Source organism: Ursus arctos, unplaced genomic scaffold (genome assembly GCF_023065955.2).
Source record: "Ursus arctos isolate Adak ecotype North America unplaced genomic scaffold, UrsArc2.0 scaffold_3, whole genome shotgun sequence".
In the NCBI taxonomy this organism is placed as follows: domain Eukaryota; kingdom Metazoa; phylum Chordata; class Mammalia; order Carnivora; family Ursidae; genus Ursus; species Ursus arctos.
The window spans coordinates 19376627-19400480 of NW_026622985.1; the positions used below are offsets into that span (position 1 = coordinate 19376627).

Here is a 23854-nt window from a genome sequence, read left to right on the forward strand (position 1 = left end):
CATGTAATATGTCTCTTAGACAAATGGAATTGATGATGGGAAGAATTTCTGCTTCGAGTTAATATTGAAAAACCATATAATGATCCATGTTTATGATATTTACTTAAAAACACCCAAAGATTTAAGCTATGGGAATGTGATTAAGAAAAGCATGACTGTGTGGTCCAAGATCCAAATGAAATCCTAGAAGCTAATATGAAATTAGAGGTGTTTACTGCCTTTTAAGTTTATTGAAGCATTCTGATCTTCCATTTCCATCGCAAAGCTCAACTGCTGCTCTCTTGCCAGTGTCATAAGACAAATCATTACAGTCTATGAGATGCTGTAAAGAGTTGGAGATAATAGAGAAAATGTATTTAGCAAATGAAAGATAATGTCCACAGAGTAACTCTTTCTGTGCCAAGCAATAGACAGATATTTAACATTAGTTGTGTTTAAATGTTTGGAAAAGGGTTGATAAGTAGTTATTTTCATAATATAGGGAAGGTCAGATTAACTCACTGGGAGTGGAAAATAATGAGCTATTAAAAATCTTTTCCGGGGGTGCCTGGGTGGCTCGGTCAGTTAAGTGTCTGCCTTCAGCTCAGGTCATCCCGGGGTCCTGGGATCGAGCCACACGTCAGGCTCCCAGCTCAGCGGGGAGCCTGCTTCTCCCTATCCTCCCTGCTCGTGCTCTCTCTCACTATCTTTGTCTGTCTCTCTCTCAAATAAATACATAAAATATTTTTTTTAAATAAAAATAAATTAAAAAATAAATAAAAATCTTTTCCGCCCAACACAAAGATGCATGAACATGTATGGGCTAAGTGCTTTTTCCATCTACTCAACAAAGTATCAGTACACATTTTTTCCTACTTGATTTTAAACAAATCAATGGTCACCTTGTTTAAAGAGACCAAGAAGCATGTTGTTCATTGAAATTTTTGCTACAGAACTTGCTTATTTTCATGTTAGGCCTATTCAGCCTTTGTGATATGAATTGCTTGTTTTGATGTGAATTAGGTCCCTTTACAAGTGTATCACATAATAATCATTCACCTTCACTATCCCTGGCACAATTGTCTTCATGAAATCTGCGTTAGTACAGATTTCATTGCACTCATTGTGTTCATTCAAGGCAGTTCCAGTCTTGTTCTTATGATAGCTCATGGAGATTAGTAAACCATTTCAAGAATAGCACAGCTGAGGGGCGCCTGGGTGGCACAGCAGTTAAGCGTCTGCCTTCGGCTCAGGGCGTGATCCCGGCGTTATGGGATCGAGTCCCACATCAGGCTCCTCTGCTATGAGCCTGCTTCTTCCTCTCCCACTCCTCCTGCTTGTGTTCCCTCTCTCGCTGGCTGTCTCTATCTCTGTCAAATAAATAAATAAAATCTTAAAAAAAAAAAAAAAAAAGAATAGCACAGCTGAATAAAAAAGCAGCTCTACAAGGAATATATTTTTTCAAGCACGTTTTAAAGTACCTTCTAAAAACAGTGATTCAGGTTTCTTATTTTCAACTATATTAGCTTATTAACTAAAAAAAAATCCACTGCTATTCAGTCTGGAGGTTCCTCAAAAGTTAAAAATAGAATTACCATGTGATTCAGTAATTCCACTACAGGATATTTACCCAAAAAATATGAAAACACCAATTCAAGAAGATATCTGCACCCCTGTTTATTGCAGCATTATATAGGATAGCCAAATTATGGAAGCAGCCCAAGTGTTCATCAACAGATGAATATTGGAATGGAGTGGAATATTACGTGGCCACAAAAAAGAATGAAATCTTGCCATTTGCAACAAAATGAATAGATCTATAGAGTATAATGCTAAGTTAAATTAAGTCAGTCAGAAAAAGACAAATACCATATGATTTCACTCATATGTGGAATTTCAGAAACAAAACAAATGAACAAAGAAAAAAACAGACAAACCAAAAATCAGACTCTTAACAATAGAGAACGAACTGATGGTTAATAGATGGGCGGTTGGTGGAAGGGATGGGTAAAATAGGTGAAGGGGATCAAGAGTACACTTAACACGATGAACACTGAGTAATGTATAGAATTGTTGAATAACTATATTGTACAACTGAAACTAACAAAACACTGTATGTTAACTCTACTGCAATTGAAATTTTAAAAAATTGTAGAGAATTCACTCCTGTCTTCTTTACATACTCTATAAAATCTGAGTAAAATTACACACTTAAACTTCAGGTCATTTAATAGTACCCTAGCCTCTAAGAAAATGTTTGGCTAAGCAGCAAAAACCTACACTGAAACATTTCATTATTGATCTAAAGCTTTGTATTCTACCAACATAAATAATCTGGGTGGATCCTGCGGGAGAATTTGTAGGACAAATAATTTTTAAGTTATTTTTAAGTGGCACTATCACAAACATCAAAAGGAATCTGGAAAAATTAAGTGCGTATTTATGAATCACTTTGACAGTCTTTAGAACATTTATTACCTATTCAACATGAAAAAATTGTATTATGCATAAAACTCTAAAAGTTTCCTATTATTTTTTCTTGTTTAACTGCTCTCGGGAGATATTTGACTCATGAAATTTCATAGGTCCTCATTTAGTAATGCTTTCCTGGTAAAATTGCTACCAAATTGCATTGATAATTAAAACATTTTAAAGGTGTTCAGCTTTTTTCAACTAAAAACAAGTCATACCTTCATTCTTAATCCTTTGCAGGAAACAGGCTTTTAAAAAACATTGGAGGCTTTAGTGAAATTTCTCATGATTCTTACATTCTCTTGACTTGTTTTTACTTTGTTTTTTTTTTTAAGCAAAGTAGAAAGTTCATTTTAACTAGCCTATTTAGCATTTCATATTTTATCTGTGGTTTAGACTAAGTTGATTCATTTTGATGACTTTGGCATAGTCCTGATGTTATCACGATACAACTTAAGTTCAATTTCTGGTTCAGTCCAATTACCTGAACATGATCAAGCTATACAGAGGACATAATTTCTGTAATTTTTTAAAAAAGATTTTATTTATTCATTTATTTGAGAGAGAGAGAGGGTGAGCAGGAGGGAGAGGGAGAAAGAATCCAAAGCAGACTCCACGCTGAGTGCAGGGCTTGATCCCACGACCATTAGACAGTGACCCGAGCCGAAATCAGGAGTTGGATGCCCAACCGACTGAGCCACCCAGGCGCCACTTCTGTAATTTTTGTAAATCTAAATGACAGTAAGTTTGTGGGTAAAGATTACAGAGATGTGTGATTATTTTGAATGACATTGAGTTCACTGAAACTCAAATTCATTTACACCTTTATCTCTTGGTTAACACAGATAGTGTTGTCATCTTGCCTAGGATTAGTAACAAATTAGTAGATATTCAGAATTATAAGTTGGGTTTATTTATCCATTGCCAATACTCATGGATTTCTTTGGAGTGATCCATGAACTCCAGCTGCAAGATACGGTATCCTGTGATCATTGTACTTTGATTCTAAAACACCATTGAAAGCTTGGCCTTTAACCATTGCACTGTTTATAAGAGTTTACAAATTATTGGTAGAAACTTCCTTATTGAGCTGAATTGCCCCAACATTTATGGGAAGATAAAAGATTTAATAAGTAATCACATGTTTGTGTAAGCTAAAGTAAACTTTTGGTATTTTTCTCAGAAATGAATTTTTTCTGTAGTAGAGAGTGTACAACTACTCATTTTTGTGAATCTAGGAATATCCAAATTTGTTAACAGTTTTGGGTTAGGATAGTGAGTGAGTTCTCACAGCTTAAAGTTCTGTCCAGACTTGATGTATAGCCTCATGGGGTTCACCAGTGAAGCTAAATCAGGACCCTATTATGAGGTGTCCCCCTCAGTGATCTCTTTGGGTACAAAACCATTCCAGTCATCTTCCTCTGTTTCTAATTCAGTCTCCTCTGAACACTAGTAGGAACCCCATCCTCAGTGCATCCTTCCCTCTGTTTACCTGGTCGGTTGTCTGACCTGGTGTTCTTATCCTGATGGAGAGACACACCTGGAAAGAACTGGGATGTCCTTTATACTTCTGTTAAAGATGTGTTCTATCCTGTTTTCTCCAAAGCCAAAGCCTTCTTTAGAACATTTTTATTCTCTCGTGAAACAAAACTTCCAGTCTAAGCCATTTGGCAACTTTATGTGGTAGCTAGAATTGGTCATGCAATTTTGGGTCAATGGAGCTGGGAAATTGGACCACAGTGGGGGTGGTAGGGTGGGGGCAGTCTAAGGTCCTTGGAGAGATAGTCAGTAACAGACCAACAAAATGTTGAGATAAAAACATTCAAGCAATCGAGAAAGATGAGTCAGAAGTAGTTCAATGGCAAAGGAGCAGGAAAGTACACATAGTATCTGTAGTTGGAGATGTGGTAAGGGCAAGCTCCTGGAAGGTTGACAAATTATAAAGCATGCATGTTATATTTAATAAAGAAAGAGTAAAGCCTTAATGACAGATTTGCATAATTCATCCATGTTAGTAGTATGAGGCAAAGCAGGTACTATCCAAGTGGGAGTGTAATAAATAATGTTAAACTACATTATACTTCTTCAGGCTACTTATTCTAATTTTTCTGTGGTACATTTACCCCAATAAATGTGGAAAAAAGGTTGAGCTTCTTACAGGCTCAGGTATTTTGTTATACTACATAAAACTAGATTGATATAATCACTTACTGAGAGATGATTAAAATAAGCTTCCGAGGCCCAATACTTGACTAGATTTTGGGCCGTATTTATACCATCCATGGGTGAATATTTTTCAAGGAAATTTGTACTTGTCCTTCCATCAAGTTTAATGCATACTAGGTTTCTCTTTCTGATAAAATAATGTTGAGTTATCTCAGTAGATTTTGTTAAAAATGTTGAATTTCGTTTTCCTAACTAGTGATTTAAAATATGATTTAAATTTGTTGAATTACATTAAATTCAGGTGGATACTTATTGGGTGTTTAAACTACCCAGACTGTTATACTAGAGGAATTTTTCACAATGTTATGAATACATTTTGGCTTTTTTCCCCAGAAGTTTGGATCTTCAATTATTCATTTTCCAAAATTTCATAAAATATACTACAATGAAGAAGTTGTGGGGTGCCTGGGTGGCTCAGTCGCTTAAGTGTCTGCCTCTTGATTTTGGCTCAGGTCGTGATCTCAGGGTTGTGAGACTGAGCCCTGTTGGGATCCACACTCAGCGGGGAGTCTGCTTGAGATTCTCTCTCTCCTTCTCCCTCTGCCCCCCCCCCCGCACTCTCTCTCTCTCTCTCTCTCTCACACACACACACACACACACACACAAAGAAATAGCTCTCAGTTTAATTCAGTATTTATTGAGAACCAATTAACAGTGTAGGCTAGTGTTGGGTGGGCATATTTTCCCCCTTTGAGGAACTAATTTCTTCTTAGGAGAAAAGATATACTTAATACAGAGACTAGTTCTGCATGCTGTAAAAATAAGGGCTGGATTGTATGATTAAGATCAACGGTTCTTAAATTTGGCTTTCTGACAGAATCAGCAGGAAAGGTTTTTAAAAATACAAGTTCTGGAGACAGTCTTTGAGATGTTGGTCTGCTGTCTTCCCAGGGTTGGCGTCACTGAAATAACTTCCTTTCTTGTTCCGCCACACACACACACACACACACACACACACACGCACACACAAACACACGCACACAACCAAAACCAAAAAAACAAAACAAAAAAAATTCTAAGCCTCCACTCCCAAAGATTCTGACTCAGTGGGCCTTTTCTAATTGGCCCTCCCCTGATGATTATGTTATAGGTGGTTCAGTATAAGATGACATGTGCCAAAATAATGTAGAAAAGGTAGCTAGCACTGTGGATAGACTTCTTAAGTAGAGTAAAACGTTTTAGAACTTATTTTTTTTATTGGGTCCAGGCCTTAATCACCGGAGTCATATAAAATCAAGTAGGTCTGATGTCTCTACAGATATTTTGTTATACTTATCTAACCATGGTACTGGCTAGTAAGTATTTTTAATTGATAATTGCCATAAATTTTACATTTACTTTATTTCCCAGGTTTTTTTGAAGTTAAATATTTTATAGATATCAGTGTTACTTCCTCCCTCTTCAAAATTTATTCTATGAACACAGAGAACCCCTTTTGTAAAATAGCTGATATCAGAGCTCCTCAGTGGCTCAGTCGGCTAAGCATCTAACTTTAGCTTAGGTCATGATCCCGTGGTCCTGGGATCGAGTCCCACATCCAGCTCTCTGCTCCACAGGGAGTCTGCTTCTTCCTCTGCCTCTCTCTCTCTGATATTAGGCATGTTAACAACTATCATATCTTAAACAAGGAAAACAATGACAAAAAAAATTTCTTTGATCCTCATTCCTCATTATGTGTTACAAAATCTCATCTCTCACTTTGTAGTGAACTTTCTTGAAAGAACAGTCTGCACCGTAGTTACAAGTGTGGCCTCTGAAGCCAAATTCTCTGGGTTCATCTCTAGACTCTGCTTACCAGTGCTTAGATAACAGGATGTTTTCAATAGATATCATCTTTATTAGGATTATTTTACTCTCATTCAACCCTCTTCTCTCTCAACACTCTCTTTTCCTTGTTTCCATAATGAATGTACTCTTTCTCAGACCCCTTTGCTAGCTCCTCTTCTGCCAGTCCCTGAAATGTGTCTTTACATTTCCATTTCACTTTGTTTTTATGCCCTACGTTCTCTCTGGGTGACATGGTCTTCTTCCATGACTTCACACTTCCTGCGTGATAATGAATCCTTAATTGATATCCAGCACAGATCTCCCTCCTAGCTCTTGTTCAGCACTGTCCTGTAGAAGTATAATGCAAGCCACATGTATCATTTTCAACATTCTAGTAGCCATATTTAAAAAACAAAAATAAATAGATGAATTTTAATAACTTATTTAACATGGGATATAGAAAATATTAAACATTTCAACGTACTGTAGTCAATATAAAATTATTAATGATATATTTTCAGTATTTCTCTTATGTCAACCTACTATTATTAACATGAGTTTCACAAGGATATTATGTAAATTGAAAAGCATCTCCAAAATTATCATATCAACAAGACGTTTTAAATATTTTTGAAGGTTTTTTTGCAGACAATTAAAAAATGTCAGTTGTAATTAAAATCTTCTGCTTATTGATTCATGTTAGGAAAATGTATAAAATCATTATTTATTTGTATTTTAGAGATTTTACTTTCAATATGAGTTCTCTTACTTTTCCAAGCACTTTGCAAATAAACTCTTGCCTTACTTGAAGCTTCAGACTTAGCTCATTCATTTGAGAGGCGATACTGGTCAGGCAACATACATCATTGTGGCATGTTTTTGTCATTGATTATTGGTTATTGAGCAATTATTCCTTTTGTTTCAAAAATATATTAAATTAGAGTTAACAGTTAAATGAATATTTGTAAAACTCTTCTTTGACATAACCAATAAGCATTGGCACAAAATACAAGATCATTCCGTTTTTCTTCTGCTTCTTTTCAAGTTTCATAAACTGGTGATGAGTCAGAGCATTTGCATGTATGTACTAACTCTATACTAACAATTGTATCCATGACACTTACCACAGAATCTGTTTCAAAAAATCAAGCACAGATATTTTCAATATGCAAAATATGTTGGTGTGAAGCAATAAGACAAATAATTAGTCTGTAGTTTTAAAATGCTGTTAAGTCTGGATTTTTCACCTAACACAGCTGAAGCACTGTATTAGAAATTAATATTTTCACATCTAACTGAAATTCTTCTTTCACTGTTGCAAGAGATTTAAAAACATTTATGTCATGAGTTCTAATTTTTAGACAGTGAATTGCCAACATTTCTTCATACACTCACTTCAAGAAAAAAAATAGATAACCAAAGTATTAAGTGGGCAGTGTCCCTTATTTGCAGAGTGCCCTTTTTTAAAAAGCATATTTTGAACACCCACTCCTTTGCTCATGAATGCTCAGAAAATCTTCAAGCTCTCATGGTCAAGTCCAAATTCCCCAGCATTCACTTCTATGATCTTGTCCCCCTGATCTTCCCAATATCACCTTTTTTTACTCTTTCCTCTTAAACTTTCATCTAGTCATGCTGAAATTGTTCTGGTTCTTCCAAGAAGCCATTCTCTTCTGCTTCTCTCTCTCTCTGTCTCTCTCTCTCTCTCTTTTTTTTTAAGATTTATTTATTTATTGAGAGAGTGAGCAAGCAATGTGGGGACGGTGAGGGGCAGAGGGAGAGGGAGAGAGAATCTCAAGCAGGCTCCCTGCTGAGTGCAGAGCCCAAGATTGGAGGAACCATGAGATCATGACCTGAGCCGAAACCAAGAGTCGAATGCTTAACTGCTGCACCACCCAGGTGATCCTCTCTTTTGCTTCTCTATGCCATTTCACTTTTATTCCAAAAAGAAACACCTCTCTGCTCCTGTACTACCGCCTATCCTCCTTCTGCTCATCTTTCAAAACTCAGCAGAGGGGGCGCCTGGGTGGCTTAGTTGGTTAAGCGTCTGCCTTTGTCTCAGGTCATGATCCCAGGGTCCTGAGATCAAGCCCTGCGTCAGGCTCCCTACTCAGCAGGGAGTCTGCTTCCCGCCACCCCCCCCCCCCACGTGCTCTCTCTCTCTCCCGTGCTCTCTCTCTCTCCCGTGCTCTCTCTCTCTCCCGTGCTCTCTCTCTCTCCCGTGCTCTCTCTCTCTCCCGTGCTTTCTCTCTCTCTCTCTCTCCCGTGCTTCCTCTCTTTCTCCCTCTCTCGTGCTTTCTCTCTCTCTCAAACAAAGTCTAAAAAAAAAAATCTGCAGAGAAATCATCTTCTCCGAAAAACCTCTCCTGACAACCCTCTTACTGTCCAGTCTGGAATTTAGTATCCCTTCCTTGTCTTCCATCTCCTCCCAGCCTCCTGCAAACACTGCCATAGCTGGTAACCAGAGTTACCAGATGGTAAGCCTTTTTGAGAGCAAAGGTGGTGCTTTTATCTATTTCTCTAACACCCAGAACAGCCCCTGACAGTACTGGATGCTCAGGAAAAGTTTTGGCATATCCATTAAATATCACATCACATTGATATTGTGTGTTTCCAGGGATACCTGACTAAGCTAGTATAATAAACAACTATCCTGAGTGTAAGGGGTTCTACTCTTCACTTTAGGAGTAATGCAGTACTTTTAAATAGAATAACTAAATAGAGTGTTGGATGTCTTACTTTAAGACGTTTATTGACATTTTTTCCTACTCCTCTCAAAAGGTTCTGACCATTTAATTTGTATAGTATGACCTAAGTTTTGTCACTGTATTTGATTATTACTGGATTTTGCTTTCATTGCTAATCAATCATCCTTCCCTTTTTCTCTCTCGGTCCAGCTCCAACAGAAGCCACGACGCACCCACATCTAGGTAAGTGCTTAAGACCCTGATGTCACTAATCTTAGTACTAGATGTGCTTGTTTCACTCCCCTGGCTATGTGAGCAGATGATATAGAGATGAGGAAACTTCCTGCCCTGATTTTCACGGATCATTCACTGAAATTGGTCTTAGGTTCTGATTATGCTTGAACACAGGACCTCACCGAGGAGGTAATCATGCTGCCCAGCTAGGGCTAATGGAGGGAACTTTTGAACCTGTTAGTACGTTCAGCCTCGGGATGCCTCGGGATCCTGTGGAGTGTGACCTTTCCATCCTGTATTCTAATGCTAAATTCTCCCCAGAGCTCCTACCCATCACAAATAGTAGATCATAGGGATAGTGGGCAAGGAGCTAGGAGTATGGAGGAGTGGAGGTCATCTTAGATTTAAGATACCTGTTCAGACCAGTACTGGGTTGTAAAAAGAGAAGGCATTTGGTCATTTCTGTAAAAATTGAAATGAGGCTGCTTAAATAACTATGAGCTTTGTGTAATGGTACCATGTAAAGTTACCGCCTCTCATTTTGTTCGGGTTCTTTCCATAATGCCGTGGGAGGCAAGGTTGTGTAAGTGTTTGCGGGAACAGCTTATGGAGCCACTTCCTGGGCTCATCTCACCTTCTCCACTCGCTAGCCACGTACATTGAGTAAGTAACTTAGCCTCTCTGGGCCTCAGTTTCCTCATCTGTAAAATGGAAGTCATAAGAGTACCTACCTCCTAGGGTTGTTCTGAGGATGGAATGAATTCCTTTTTGTACAGTGTACAGTCTATGACGTAATCGTGTTTGGAAAGAAGTAAATACATGAACAGTAACCACTGAGGCTTATCCATGCCTTTGTCAAACATTCTCTAGAAAACAAGCGATCTTTAAGAGTTCAGTTTCTCATTTGTGTTAGTGAAGATTTATTTTAAAAGCCATTTCCTACACTACACTATGTCATAAGAATGAAAAATAAATCATCCTGGCTGGCTCCAGCCTTTTCAGATGTCTCTCGAGGTGGGACTTGGAGATGGGTCAGTTATTTGTCTCTTGGGCTTTTCCTTTCAACTTACAAACCCAATTAATTTATTTTTCTCTTTGAAAATCTGCCTCGAGAAGCTCGACTTTTATGTAATGCTACAGCTTGGGGCTCTTCTTCTTTGGCAGACAAATGCCAGCGCTTAGAAGCATGCCTTCTGGCAGCCGAGGCGGGCTGGTGACCCGCAGTGGCACAGCCGCGTCTCGGCCAGGTTAGGTGTTTGGGAGAGCTGTACCCTGTAGGCATTTCAGGCCCTGCATCCGATGGCTCAGAGGAATCATTAAATCACTCCCACGCACAGAACACATCACAGCGTTCTCTCCAGCGGAAATCCATATTCTCCCTGTTGTCCTGCCTAAGGCTTCCGAGTCTGAGCAGCCATTGCTCTTAATACATGCTGATTCACTGGTTGCCCGGACTTCATTATGTGCTCACCTGCTGGCGTACCTGGAATCAAGAGAGCGAGGGTGGCTGTGGGTGGCAGTGTCACCAAAGAGAATCTGGAAATATGCTTCCTGATTGTTGGAGGTGATTTTAATTACCCAGTGAGTTAACAAATTATTTTCAAGTGAGCCAAAAAAAATAAAATAAAAAATATATATGATATATATAATAAAATATATAAAATATACTTTATAAAATAGAAATAAAATATAAAATATATAATAAAAATTGGGGGTTAGTTTTTTGATTAATTACATCTTATGATTTTAATTTTTTCCAAAAAAACATGTGTAAACTTGTTAAACAAAATTATACAGGCCTGGAGGGTGTGTATTAGCCAAAACAAACTTCCCAAGCAAACTACGGAAATCAGATGAGAGACGATTTTTAAGCACTAAAATCATTTTTTTACAAATTGAGTAGAAATAGTGGTCATTTCTCACACAACCTTAAAAATGAGCCACAAAATTTTTAACTTGTCTATTCAGTGGAAATACCACATATTCTATAGTTTACGAAGACAGTCTTTGCTCTTAGAATGACCATACTTGTTCTAAAGCTTGAAAATGGGTATTTAATACAATCTCAAGTATAATGATGATTTACTTTAAACTATGGATGTCTTCCTGGTATTCCTCCTGACTTTTAACATGACTTTACTTGGGGTTTTCACGGACTCACGTAGATCATTTCTCCAGTGTAGCTCTGAGGGGAAAAAATGTTACCAACTAACAACCCATTAAATAAAAAAAAATGAGTGAATATACGGAGTGAGAGAAAATGAGCCAGGACAAGAGGGATAGTAGGAAAGAGAAGAGGAAATGGGTTAAATACCAGCCATATTAGCCGACAGTAAACAACCAGAATGTTCCATCTCCATCTATGCTGTAAAGTGAGTTAACACTGAGTCTTTTCTGGGCATATTGAGCTATGAGAGGCAAGTCTGGATGACCTCTATTTGTGGGCTGGTACTGACCTTGGCCTTCCTGCCTCTTCTGGCTGATGACGATTTAGTAGGATTTCTCTTTGGGGACTCTGGTTTCCAGACTTCTGTGTGTCTGAACAGCAGAGTTTTTACCCTTTTCCCTTCGTAGTTTAGGTGCAAAGCAAATAGAATCAACTGCTTATTTAAAATTCAGCTTTAATTTAAAATATTGTTATTCCTCATAAAGGCAGCACATTGACCCTTTTGTGTAGCTTAATCTGTTGTTTAGTGTAATTTTTTTCTAAGTATTTTATTTTTCTTTTAGCTGAAGTACATAGCGACAGCATTATCCTACGAGATGACTTTGACTCCTACCACCAACTAGAGTTGAATCCAAATATATGGTAAGTTACGGGAATATGGCTCACTTCGGTTTGTTTGTTTAATGCCAATAAATAAATAAATAAATAAATAAATAAATAAGATGCCGACTGCTCCTTTGGAGCAGTTATATAACATTAAATTGCTCATTAGCACTAAGGGATCGGTGAGAGTTTTGAGTTATCCAACTAGGAAACCGGGCTTTACGTAGACTGCATGAATTCATGACTTCTTTAAGAGTTGAGTCTAAGTGCCCTCTCGAAGCCATGTGTATGGTTAGATTTTTTTTCAGTTGTACAAGTTCTTTATGTAGAAAAAACTATGCCTTAATGTGTCTAATAATTGCATTTATGCTGAGCGAAAGAAAGGAAATTATCTGAAATGACAGGTGATTTGAGTCATACTTCCAACTAACTTCTAAGTTATTGGGCCACCTCATTATTTATACTCCGGTCTCTCCTTTGAGGACAGCTTAGGTGCAACTCCATGGGCTGTTTGAGGGGAAAGAAATAATGAACCAAGCTCATTCATGAAAAACTTATTGAATACATAAATGGATGCATGAATTGGTTGGCAGTTTGTCATATTTTTGCTGACTGGAGAAATAAGTCTATCAACCTAGAGCTATAATCAATCTGTGTAATCTCAGGGAATGTCTGAATGTGGATTTTCTATGATACTAAATGTTTCTGTATGCACAATCAAGAGTTCGAGATAAATTTGAAGCTCTAATTTAAACTTTCAAGTTGCAACCAAAATCCAAACAATGCTCGAGGCTAGAAAGAAAGTGAAAAATACTGATTCAAATGATATATGCACGGCCATGTCTATTGCAGCATTATTTACAATAGACAAGATATGAAGTAACCTCAATGTCTATTGATAGGTGAATGAATAAGGAAGGGCTGTGTGCGTGCGTGTGTGTGTGTGTGTGTGTGTGTGTGTGTGTGTGATGGAATATTACACAGCCATAACAAAAGGATGAGATCTGGCCATTTGCAACAACCCGAATGGACCTAGAAGGTATTATGCTAAGGGAAATAAGTCAGACTGAGAAAGATAAATACCATGAGATTTCACACTTACATGGAATCTAAGAAACGAAACAAATGAATAAATGAATCATAAACAAAAATCAGAATCAGACCTATAAATACAGAGAACAAACTGATGGATGCCAGAGGGAAGGGGGGGGCTGGGCAAAATGGGTGGAGGGGAGTGGGAGATACAGGCTTCTAGCTAGGGAATGGGAATAAAAGGCATGGCATTGGGAACATAGTCAGTGATATTGTAATAGCATTGTATGGTGACAGATGGTGGCTATGCTTGTGGTGAGCAGAATAGTACATATACAGAAGATGAATCACTGTGTTGTACACCTGCAATTATGTGTCCACTGTACTCAAATTAAAAATTTTTTAAAAAACTAGAATTCCATCCTCAAATGTCAGCCTATGATATTCATGTCTGTTTTTCTTTATTTTCACTGTTCAACAAATATTAAGCAATAATCATTTTATTTATTTATATAATCAATTAAAAAGACATGTAGTTCCTTCTCTCAAGTAGCTTATAGTTTAGTAGAGAATATATTAAGAATATATTTTTAAAAACCTTATAATCCAGGATAGAAATTCTTAAGTGTAATAGAGGGGTACAAATAACATATGTACTGTAGTTCCAAAAAAAGAAAGATGACTCTTTTCTTGGAGAAAGTGGTCCTGATCTGAGCATTGAGGATGACATATAGAGAGTGCGATGCTTCAATAATGGAGGAACTTCTTCTGTCTTCTAGAAAGAAGTATCGATCTACATACTATACAGTAAAAATCAGACTGGACAGAGTCATAAAGTCTCATAATTTATGTGCCATTCAAGAAATAATTTATCAATAAAATTTCACTTCCCTGTGAACATATCCTAAATATAAATTTCTTAAAATAAATTGAAAATCTTTATTAAGAAAAGGCCAATGAAACTTTCTAAGCTCTGCTTGTACCCAGGAAAGGTTCTCTCCTCCTCCTGACATTTGGGTTTTTTATATTCCATTAATATAGATGTTATCAGATGATTTGTTTCTTTCAAGGCAAGTTCATTTCTGTCAAGCTAATTCATTGTCTTCACTGAGTTTTCTTGACAGATACAAAATGTGACTTTTATGTGGTTCAAATTCTGTTGTTTTTGAAATCAATAAACTTGATTGATTTTGCTTCACCCATTTTCATGACTGATCTGATATATGCTTTCTTGACCGAAGTTATGGATTTTTTGTCCCTTTCACTTAAGCTACGGTTTTTCCCACTTAAAGAAAAAAAAAACTTCTATTAATTTTAAAAAGCCATGTGCTTCTGTTTTCTATCAAATATACTTCAGCGTAATTTTATTTATTTATTTATTTTTTTAAATATTTTATGTATTTATTCAACAGAGGTAGAGACAGCCAGCGAGAGAGGGAACACAAGCAGGGGGAGTGGGAGAGGAAGAAGCAGGCTCCTAGCGGAAGAGCCTGATGTGAGGCTCGATCCCATAACACCGGGATCACGCCCTGAGCTGAAGGCAGACGCTTAACCGCTGTGCCACCCAGGTGCCCCCAGCGTAATTTTATTTTAACCCTTATTGCCCATAGTCTCCTTCATAGCCCCTCTAAGATTAAAAAAAAAAAAAAAAAAAAAGCCCCAACTATGAACCTCACATCATTGGAGAGATGACTTTGCTGAGTAAAAGGTGGCAAAGGTTCTGATAGCATATGTCTTTTGACTCTTGAGCTCACCACGGGCCAGCTGGGTACCTTGAGAAAAGCGAGAAGCTTCCTTTACCATGCTGAGCCTGTTTCCTAGTCAGTAAAAGTGAGATGAAGATGTTTTTACAGCATTGTTCTAGTTTGATGAGCCTGCAAAGGTCAGCCACCACGCCTGGTATGGTAGGTGCTCAGTAAAGGTAGTTCCTTCCCCTCTTCCCTTCTCTCTCTCTCTCTCCTTCCCTACTTTTCTCTCTTTCCCTCTTTCTCTTTCTCTTTCTTTCTCTCTCTGTCTCTCCCTTACCTCCCCTGCTCTCTTCCCCTACTTTCCTTCCTCTCTCTCCCTCTTTTCCTCCCTCCTTCCCTCTAGCCCTTCCTTTCTTCCTCCTGTGCTGGATTTGTGCATTGTTCTCTTTGCCTCCTCTAAGCCCACATAGGACCCCAAATCATTATTAGTTCAAAAATCGTCAACCAGTTTATTTTAACGAGTCCTCAAGTCTTCACTCATTGCATTTGGATGAAAAACGGACATTGGAGTAAATATATCTGTATTATATAATATATGGAGCATATGTTAGTGAAAATAGAGTAGAATCATAGAGAAGGGGAGAAAAGAGGATATGAGCTGTCTCAAAATCCTTAAAAACAGACGTAAACTCCGCGAAGTCAGAAACCAGCACCCAATAAAATCAGACATCCCAGTCAAATATTTCCGGTAAAGTAACGAAGCCCTACTTTATTTTGGAACTCTGCGGGCAGTTTTGACTCTTCCGAAGTCCGTTTTCTCGGAACACATACTGGCATGTGAGGTTTGTTCTATATGATCTTCTCTTTGATTCTCTTCACCCCCACAGAATTAGAAATCACTGGGCAACTCTGACCATGTGGGAAGGAGAAAACCTTGCTGCCCACTCTGGAACTCTGTGCCCCCCACCGCATACAGCAGAGGGTCTGGGGTGCTGCTTTTGGTCAAATACCTGTGACTAAATACATCACCAGAGAATTTACCACAAGAGAAAAATGTACTGCTTTTATAAGCATGTTTCTGCCCTGGGGTTTGAAAATCATCATATGCATTATTTAATTTGTAATTTTTAAGGACAAGCTAAAGGAGAAATTAAGAAACTGAAGTCATGTCTGTGCAGTGAGGAAGAGGAGAGCTATTTAAAAATTAATCACTCACAACTTATTTGCTTCCATTAACTTCACCTAATAAAATCAAATTTTTTATCACTCCATTACATGTAAACTTGATAGCCAGGTTTATTATCTTGTGTACAAATTACTGTACATAAAAAACAAGGAACATAAAACAATATGACTATTATTATGAGTGAACATAACAGCCCAGTTACTATTCCAAGTGTTTGGCAGCAGTTGGAATAGAACCAAGAAACTTTTTTTCCATCAATTTAATATTGAGTGTTCTATCTATTTAGTTTAAATGTTAGATTTCATTGAAAAATTAATAAATGTACTTGGCAAAAAAGTCCAATAGTATTAAAAAATAAATAATAAAAATTAGCCTTCCTCCCACACTACACCTATATTCCCTTCCTCCAGGGGCAACAACCGTTAGCACTTTCTGCCAGTCATTCCAGAAGTTTATGCTTACACAAGTGTAGCAGTTATAAATTCTCTCCACAAACTTGGGCATCAGAGAAATAAAACTTTCTTTATTCTTTCATAACCCAACTTAATTTCTTTTTATTGTCCCCCTCCTACCAGTGGTGAAAACTTAATTTCAGTCACCTTTGGCTAACCCTCTCCCATTTTTCTGATGTTGTAACAAAGTTTCAGAGGCCTTATTGGTGCAAAGGCAGGGGTGGTATGAGGATGTTACCTCTGGGCTCCTACTCATCTGTTCCTGCAGATACCCATGGCGTCTCCCTGTCTCATCTAGTCTTTGGTGACTGGCCCACACAGACAGCCTTTGTCCTTGTCCCAACCGTTCCTTCAGGGCATGGCTCTGTTTTGATGCCGACTTGGGGGCAAGGAAACTGTTCTGCTGCTCCTGGATCTGGACCACATGCATCTTGGCGATGCCGTGCTCTGTTTTACGATCATGCAGCTAGTGTCCTTCTACCTCCCTGAAATGCAGAGCAAGAGTCCTTCTGTTCTTTGTTCCCCAAATATCTCTGGGGCTCTGCTAGTGAAAAGGCCCTGTATTTCCTCCCCTCTCAGGCACTTCTGATTGCTTTGTTTGAATGAGAGATAACAAGTCAAGTTACAAATAAAGAGAACAACAAAGCCCCCTCAGGGGAATATAGTGGTGGCTCAGGCTTGTCGGGAGTAAGGCTTCTCCACTTCTACTTTGCCCTGGGGTTGGACCACATGCAAGTCCACCTCTACACTGCAGTTGTAACTTCACTGATTCGAATGTGCCACTGACCACAAGGGGGGGAGAGCGGTACCAATTTATTGGCACTGCTGACAACTCTCCATTGTCACATCAAGTGTGTTCAATACAATTGCATTACTGTGATAGAAGGAATCAGGAATGTCTTATTCATATAGAGACAATCTTCCAACCGCCAAAAAAATGGAGGTGAATAGGTGCCTGGATGTCTTAGTCGGTTAAGCGTCTGCCTTCATCTCAGGTCATGTCCCAGAATCCTGGGATCAAGTCCCACATCAGGCTCCCTGCTCAGTGGGGAGTCTCCTTCTCCCTCTCCCTCTGCCCCTCCACCCCCCCGCTCGTGCTCTCTCTCTTGCTTTCTCTCTCTCAGATAAATATTTTTTTTTAAAAAAGGGAAGTGAGAAGAAAACCCTCATCTAACTCAAGTTAGAAGAAATTAAGGACCTACAAATATGCTTTATCTCATTAACATTTCCCTTAAGTATCTACTACTTGTATATCAACTATACTTTCATAGTTCCTTTTTATAAATTAAACTCTTTTTCGTGTGGTATAAACATTACCAGTATTTCATATGAATGGAGCACAATTTTGGTTTTATTTTATTAAAAGGAAACATAGCTCATCACCCCAAACTGGGAGCATCCCAGGTACCATACCCATCAGCAGGAGAATGGATAAACAGTGATATATCCACACAATGGAATACTATTCAGCAATAAAAAAGAATGAATTGTTGATTGTTGAAGCAGCACAGTTTAATCTCAAAAACATTATGTTGAATGAAAGAAGGCAGACCCAAAATAGTTCTTACTATATGGTTCTACTCCAGTGAAATCTAGGATAGGCAAAAATTATCTCAAGTGCTAGAAATTAGATCAGTGATTGTTTCCAGGATAGGGAATTGACTGGGAAGGACAGGAGGAGCTTTCTGAGTATAACAAATATGTTATATGTATCTTAAGGGGCCTGGGTTACATAGATGTGTACACTTGTCAAAACTTGAGGTCTGTATATTTCACTGTGTGCAAATTTACCTCAATTTAAAAATTCAGTGATAATAAGAAAATGAGAAAAAATAAGAAAGAGGAAACATTATTGATTCATAACTCTCGGTTATGAAGAGTTCAGAGAGAAAGGGAGTTAAAGGAACTAGAAAGTGAATGATTTGTGAAAAACGACTTAAGTTTTCTTAAGAGGTATCTTTATCCTCCAAGCAATTACAAAGTCAGGCAGGAATCCTTGTTTTGCTTAACAGATTATCCCTTTAATGCTTGTTTTCTGAAGATCACAGAAGGCATTTGGAGCTGTAATATCGCTAGGCTCTGATGTTCTAGTGGGGAACGTGGGACTGTTAGAAAACATGATGATAAATGGCAACTTGACGACAACAGATGTTTCCCCTCCAGCACAATAATAATAGCAGAGATGTCCTTTTCAGCAGAGACCAGGGAAGAACAGGAGTCAGTCCTCAGAAGAAGCATCTTAGATGAGTAAGTTGTGATGCCGACAGGGATAGGAGACATCAAGAAGAAAGACGCAAATGAAGTTGTCTCGGATCCTCTGGTACATGAAAACCTCCGTCCATTGGTTTATCATAAGAAAGCCCCTCAGTTTACAGTTAAGGAAGCTAAAGCCATGGGTGGCATTGCGTAAGCTTGCCTGAATCAAGAAGAGACTAGAACCTTTCCATTTGTATCTGTAAAAGATCATACTACAGGACCAGCGAGAGGGAGATCACAGAGTCTGCTGCATCCGGTATTCTCTTGAAAATACTAATGTATCGGAGCAACTATTCTGAAATAGAGCAAAAACATGGGTGATTTGGCTGATCACAGTTTATTTTCTTTGAGAAAAAGAACTGTCTGAACAAAGACTATAAAAAGACCAAGGTTTTAGGGTGAGGGGGGTGAGTTATTCTAACTGGAGCTTTATTCAGTGATTAAAAGCTTAGCCCATAGGAGAAAACAAGTCAAGCAAGCAGTGAAATTGCGTCATAGTTCATTGGTATCTTGAAGCACCCCCCACCAAGAAAAGACAAAAACAGAGAGGACCCCATTTAGTAGCCAAGTATAAGACCCACAATGTAAGTGGTTTCCAAGAAGTCAGAAAAAAAGTTAGACTGATGAACAGTGTCACTGGGAAGGAAACCAGATAAAAGTCCATCCACTGTGCTTGAGGTCCAACAGGCCCATGGGCAGTAAGCCTGCAATAGCGCTGGGTGAAGGGGGACAAACCACAGATACCATGGGCTCTGTGGCACTGCTGAAGGATTTCCAGGGGATTTTGTTGGTAATGATGATCCCTTAGAAGACATATGACCTCATAGACTTACCCAGTGTAACACAGAGCATAAACCTTACATTTTTTTTCAAGGTGACCAAGGGAGATCATGAATAGATGAGAACAGTCAGGCAAAATAAATCTTTTCTCTGATGACATACCTTTGCCAGAATCTCTAATATATATGTGTATTTGTGAGTTATGAAATTATAATTTGATTTTTTTTTAGGGTTTAATGGTCCAATATTCTGATCTTATGGGCATCCTTTTCTACTTTTTCTCTCACTTCCTCCTTCTTGACTTCTTCACCTCTTCCCACTCCTTCTCACTCTTTCTTCTCTTTTGTTAATAACTTTTATGTTATCACAAAACTCTCCTCTAGCCTTCCTCTCCTGCTTCCTCCCCCTCCTTCCTCTTCTTTTCTTACCATGATGTCATTGCTCTGGGGAAAAGCTTCATCTACAATAGAAAGGTTAACCAGGAGGTGTCCTACCAATAAAATAAGGTGTGAATCTTGAGGCTTATTATTTCCTTCTTTAATCTCTGTTTTAGATGACAGAAGTAAGAGCTCACTCAATGGAATTAAATGTCAAGTACATTTGAAACAAGGGAGAAAATATTTCTTCAAGCAGCATGTAGTGGAATTCACCATAGTAGGAGGTCGGAATATTGCATGCAGTCGTAGGGTATTAGAAGGGTTATTTTCAACCCAAATAATGTTTGTCATTGTACCTGTTAACAAAGGAGAGATCAAAATTTAAAACTCCCTAGTGAAATAAAAAGAGCTCTCTTACCTTCCTCAGTGAGAAGTAATGAGGATGAGCCATAAATGGGGTTTGTCATTTTCACATTGAGGGCATGTGTTAGCTTCTTAAAAAAAAAAGGCATGACATCGTTGAAGGTGATATTATTCTCAGTCTTACAGAGTGAACTTTCCTTGCTGTTTTTCTAAAAATATTCTACATTTACAAAGAGAATAGGAATTTTTTTATAGCTTAATCTTTCACAAGAAAATAGTTGTGCCCTCTTCATTATGAAACCTTGTCTCTTTATTATAAAATGTGGTCAAAATTGAATGGTCTGGTTGTTGAGGTTTGAATGGAAAGTACCAGGAGCTCTGGTATCTCCAGAAGAAATCAGCTGACTGCCCAGCTACCCAGTGGCCCTCACGGTCCCATTTACTTTGGTGGATGCACCAGTCTCTGATCTGGCCTTGCCTTGCAGACTCACACATCAGATTTTGTCAGATATGCAGTGTGAGCAGTTCTTGAGAGAAGAGTCATGTTATCCTTGGGGTCAAGAGGTTTTTCTTTTCTTTTCCTTTTTCCATTTTAAAACACTTTTTCTAGTCAGTACACATATTAAAATTATTTTAATATCACCATTCAGAAATGCTGGCAGATCCACAATTCTGGTTCATAGAATGCTGGATTGCTTCTTTGAGGCTGAGTCCCAGACACTGACTTTTTCAGAGGCAATAAATTCTGGAGAAATAATCCAATGTCCTCGATCTTGGGGACAAACGGCATGTATCTCAAATGAGAATTTGATGATAACTGATTGTCAGTGAGTTTCCAGGTGATTAACTTGTCTCAGCAGAATGCCTGACTAAAGGCTGAGTGATTTCACTCTGCTCTAAAAAGAAGAATGAGCCATGTAATTAGATTGCTCTTGAGAAAATAATATTTCAATTATTTATTTGTTATGAGGATGATGTCACCACCAACCATTCATAAATCTCCTGTTGTGTGAAGGAGCCTAATTTTCTCATTAATCCTCCTCCTCTTTCCTGCATCCTAAAAGTCCTCTGTGAGTCACTGCATTACATGGGGACCACATTCTCCAGGGACATTTCACTTCAGCTTCCTCCGCGCCTACTGAATGGGTGGTTGGCATGTTTTCCAGCCTAATAATTTTTCAATCAGGATTGAAAACATAATTATCCCTTCAGTAGTATACTCTCTACAGCATAGATGCACATCACATATAATGCTTTATCCCAAACACAGCCACCCAAATAATAAAAAACAAAGATAGAGAATTGACACCAAATAACAAGTTTCAAATTTCCAAAGAGCATGTTACAGTGAAAGAAAAAACCTTGGTTCAAAGCATTTCTTCTTCTTTTTTAATTTTTTTCTCTTTCTTTTTTCTTTTTCTTTCATGTTTATGGTTTGACCCCAGATGTGGTTGGTCAACAAGTACCCTCCTTTATGTTTACTGATTCTTTTATGTTTTTGTTAGTGAATAAACAGGTATGATAGTCTATGTATAAAAGAGTGATGAATTATCTAAGGTTGTACGTAAGCAAAAGAATATTGAATTTGATAATGTACTTCAGTCGAATTCATTCTTAACATTTCCTAGGAAGTCCATGACATTTTTCTTATTTTTGTACATTTTCATAACAAAATCCTTTTATCAAATAAAAGAAAGAACTTTTAAGAAAAGTCATCGTAACCTTTCAAAATAAACTCTGACAGTAAAAAGGATGACAAATATTTTTTTAAGTGCAAATTGTTTCCATAGAATTAGAGTTCTTTCCTCTTACTGAGTGTGTTAGAGTGGCCTGGGAAGAATGTTGGACAGGGAGTCAGGGAACCCAAATTCTAGTCCTGCTCTATCATTTGATGAGACTCGGAGATATTTCAGATGCCCTCTAATTCGAACGTGCGATGATCTGTAAACTCTAGTAATAGATAAGCTTCATGTGGAACCTAAGTGTGTGATAAATGGGGTCAGAGAGGGCTTAATAGATTCAGACTTTGCATGGTCTTTGGGGATGGCAAGCATTTCCCTTAAAATGTCTTCTAATTACACTGTTCATGGAGGAATATTTCGAGGTATGCAGTTCATATGATACGCATGGTATTTGTCAGATTCTTACGTTCCGTTTTTCAGTTTGGGAAAAAGGAAAGGAAGGGGGAAGTTTTCTTAGATTAGGGAAATATTCAGTATTACTTAAACTATTAGGCAGAGAAGCAATTCATTTCTAACCCTTAGCCTGCGAGGTCACATTCCTTTTTAAATTGAAAAACAAAAGTCTGTTTAACTGGATTATTTAAAACTCCTTCTTCCCACCAATCTCTGAAGAATATGCTGCCTAACATTACAAAGCCCATCATTTTCCTGGGAAAATTCAATCATTAGGCCACAGTTTAAATGTTAGGAACAAACAGCACCTTTTTTAAAAAAAAATTATTGAAGTATAATTGATATACAATATTATATTAGTTTCCAGTGTACAACATAGGGATTGGACAATTCTACATATTACTCGGTGCTCACCATGGTAAGTGTAGTTACCATCTGTCACCATACAACATTACAACAATATTATTTACTACATTTCCTATGCTGTACTTTTCATTTCTATGACTTATTTTATAACTGCCCCCCCTTTTCTTTGCTCTGAGAGCCTGAAAAAAATCGCACTGCTCATCATCCAGCAAATTGAACCTCAGTCAGTTATTAAGAACTTGTAGAACTTTTTCATAAGGGAAGAGTAGGATTGTAGACAACTGATAGTCTTCACAGAGTGCACCCACTGGGGCTAAGTACCTAATTCTACTCAACAAAATTAAGTTGTTAGATGAAGAGGCATGCTGAGGAAGAAAGGAGAGGACTTTAAGAGCACTTAGGTATTGTTTTAAACCCTGGGGTGATCCAGAAATTACTTTTCTTGGCATTTGGATGTTTGTTTACATCTGTCGGTTTTCACCACTCAGCTTCTCTTTCTGACATGGATCACTTTTTCTTCTGGGAAGCCATGAGCTCTAGTTGCTCTTTGTACTGTCTGGTCTCCACCGAGATCATTGTTTCATGATGAAATTGTGGTGTCTTTTCCTTTCTGGCAACGGCATTCATACGCATAGCATTATAATGCTTAACTTTATAGAAAAATTATAAGGAAGCTCATGGTACAGATTCACCACGAGGAGAGTCACTTTGATGAGCAACACAGATTTTTAGGAACAGAAATGAACCCACCGTCAATAATCATGGAAAAGGAAGAGGAGATAGGCTCAGACTGCTACACACTGAAAGGTCATGATGATGGTTAGAGCTCTCCAGAAACCAGACTAAAGGTAACATGATTGATTGTTCCCTCGGGATCCATTTTTGGACCTTTTCGCTTTTCACTTTGTAATATCCTTCCCTCTCTCCTGACTCCCATGCACTCCTATGATTTCAACCATATATCTTAAACTGTCATATCAGTGATGATCTCCTTTCTCTGAAGTTCAGGTACATATAGCCATTGTCAGCTGGTCATCTCCAGTTATGGGCAGAACCAGAGAGCATTCAGTTTCTAAGCCCTGTA

The 23854-nt window shown here is 38.1% G+C and overlaps 1 protein-coding gene across 1 annotated transcript in view; it reads left to right on the forward strand.

Annotated features, from left to right (window-relative positions):
- RELN (reelin) overlaps positions 1-23854 on the forward strand; it is a 476703-nt gene that overhangs the window by 204905 nt on the left and 247944 nt on the right. The window contains exons 5-6 of the mRNA XM_026503988.4: positions 9342-9374; positions 12096-12174. Of these exons, the coding sequence (XP_026359773.3) occupies positions 9342-9374; positions 12096-12174 (112 nt within the window). The remainder of the gene's footprint in view (positions 1-9341; positions 9375-12095; positions 12175-23854) is intronic.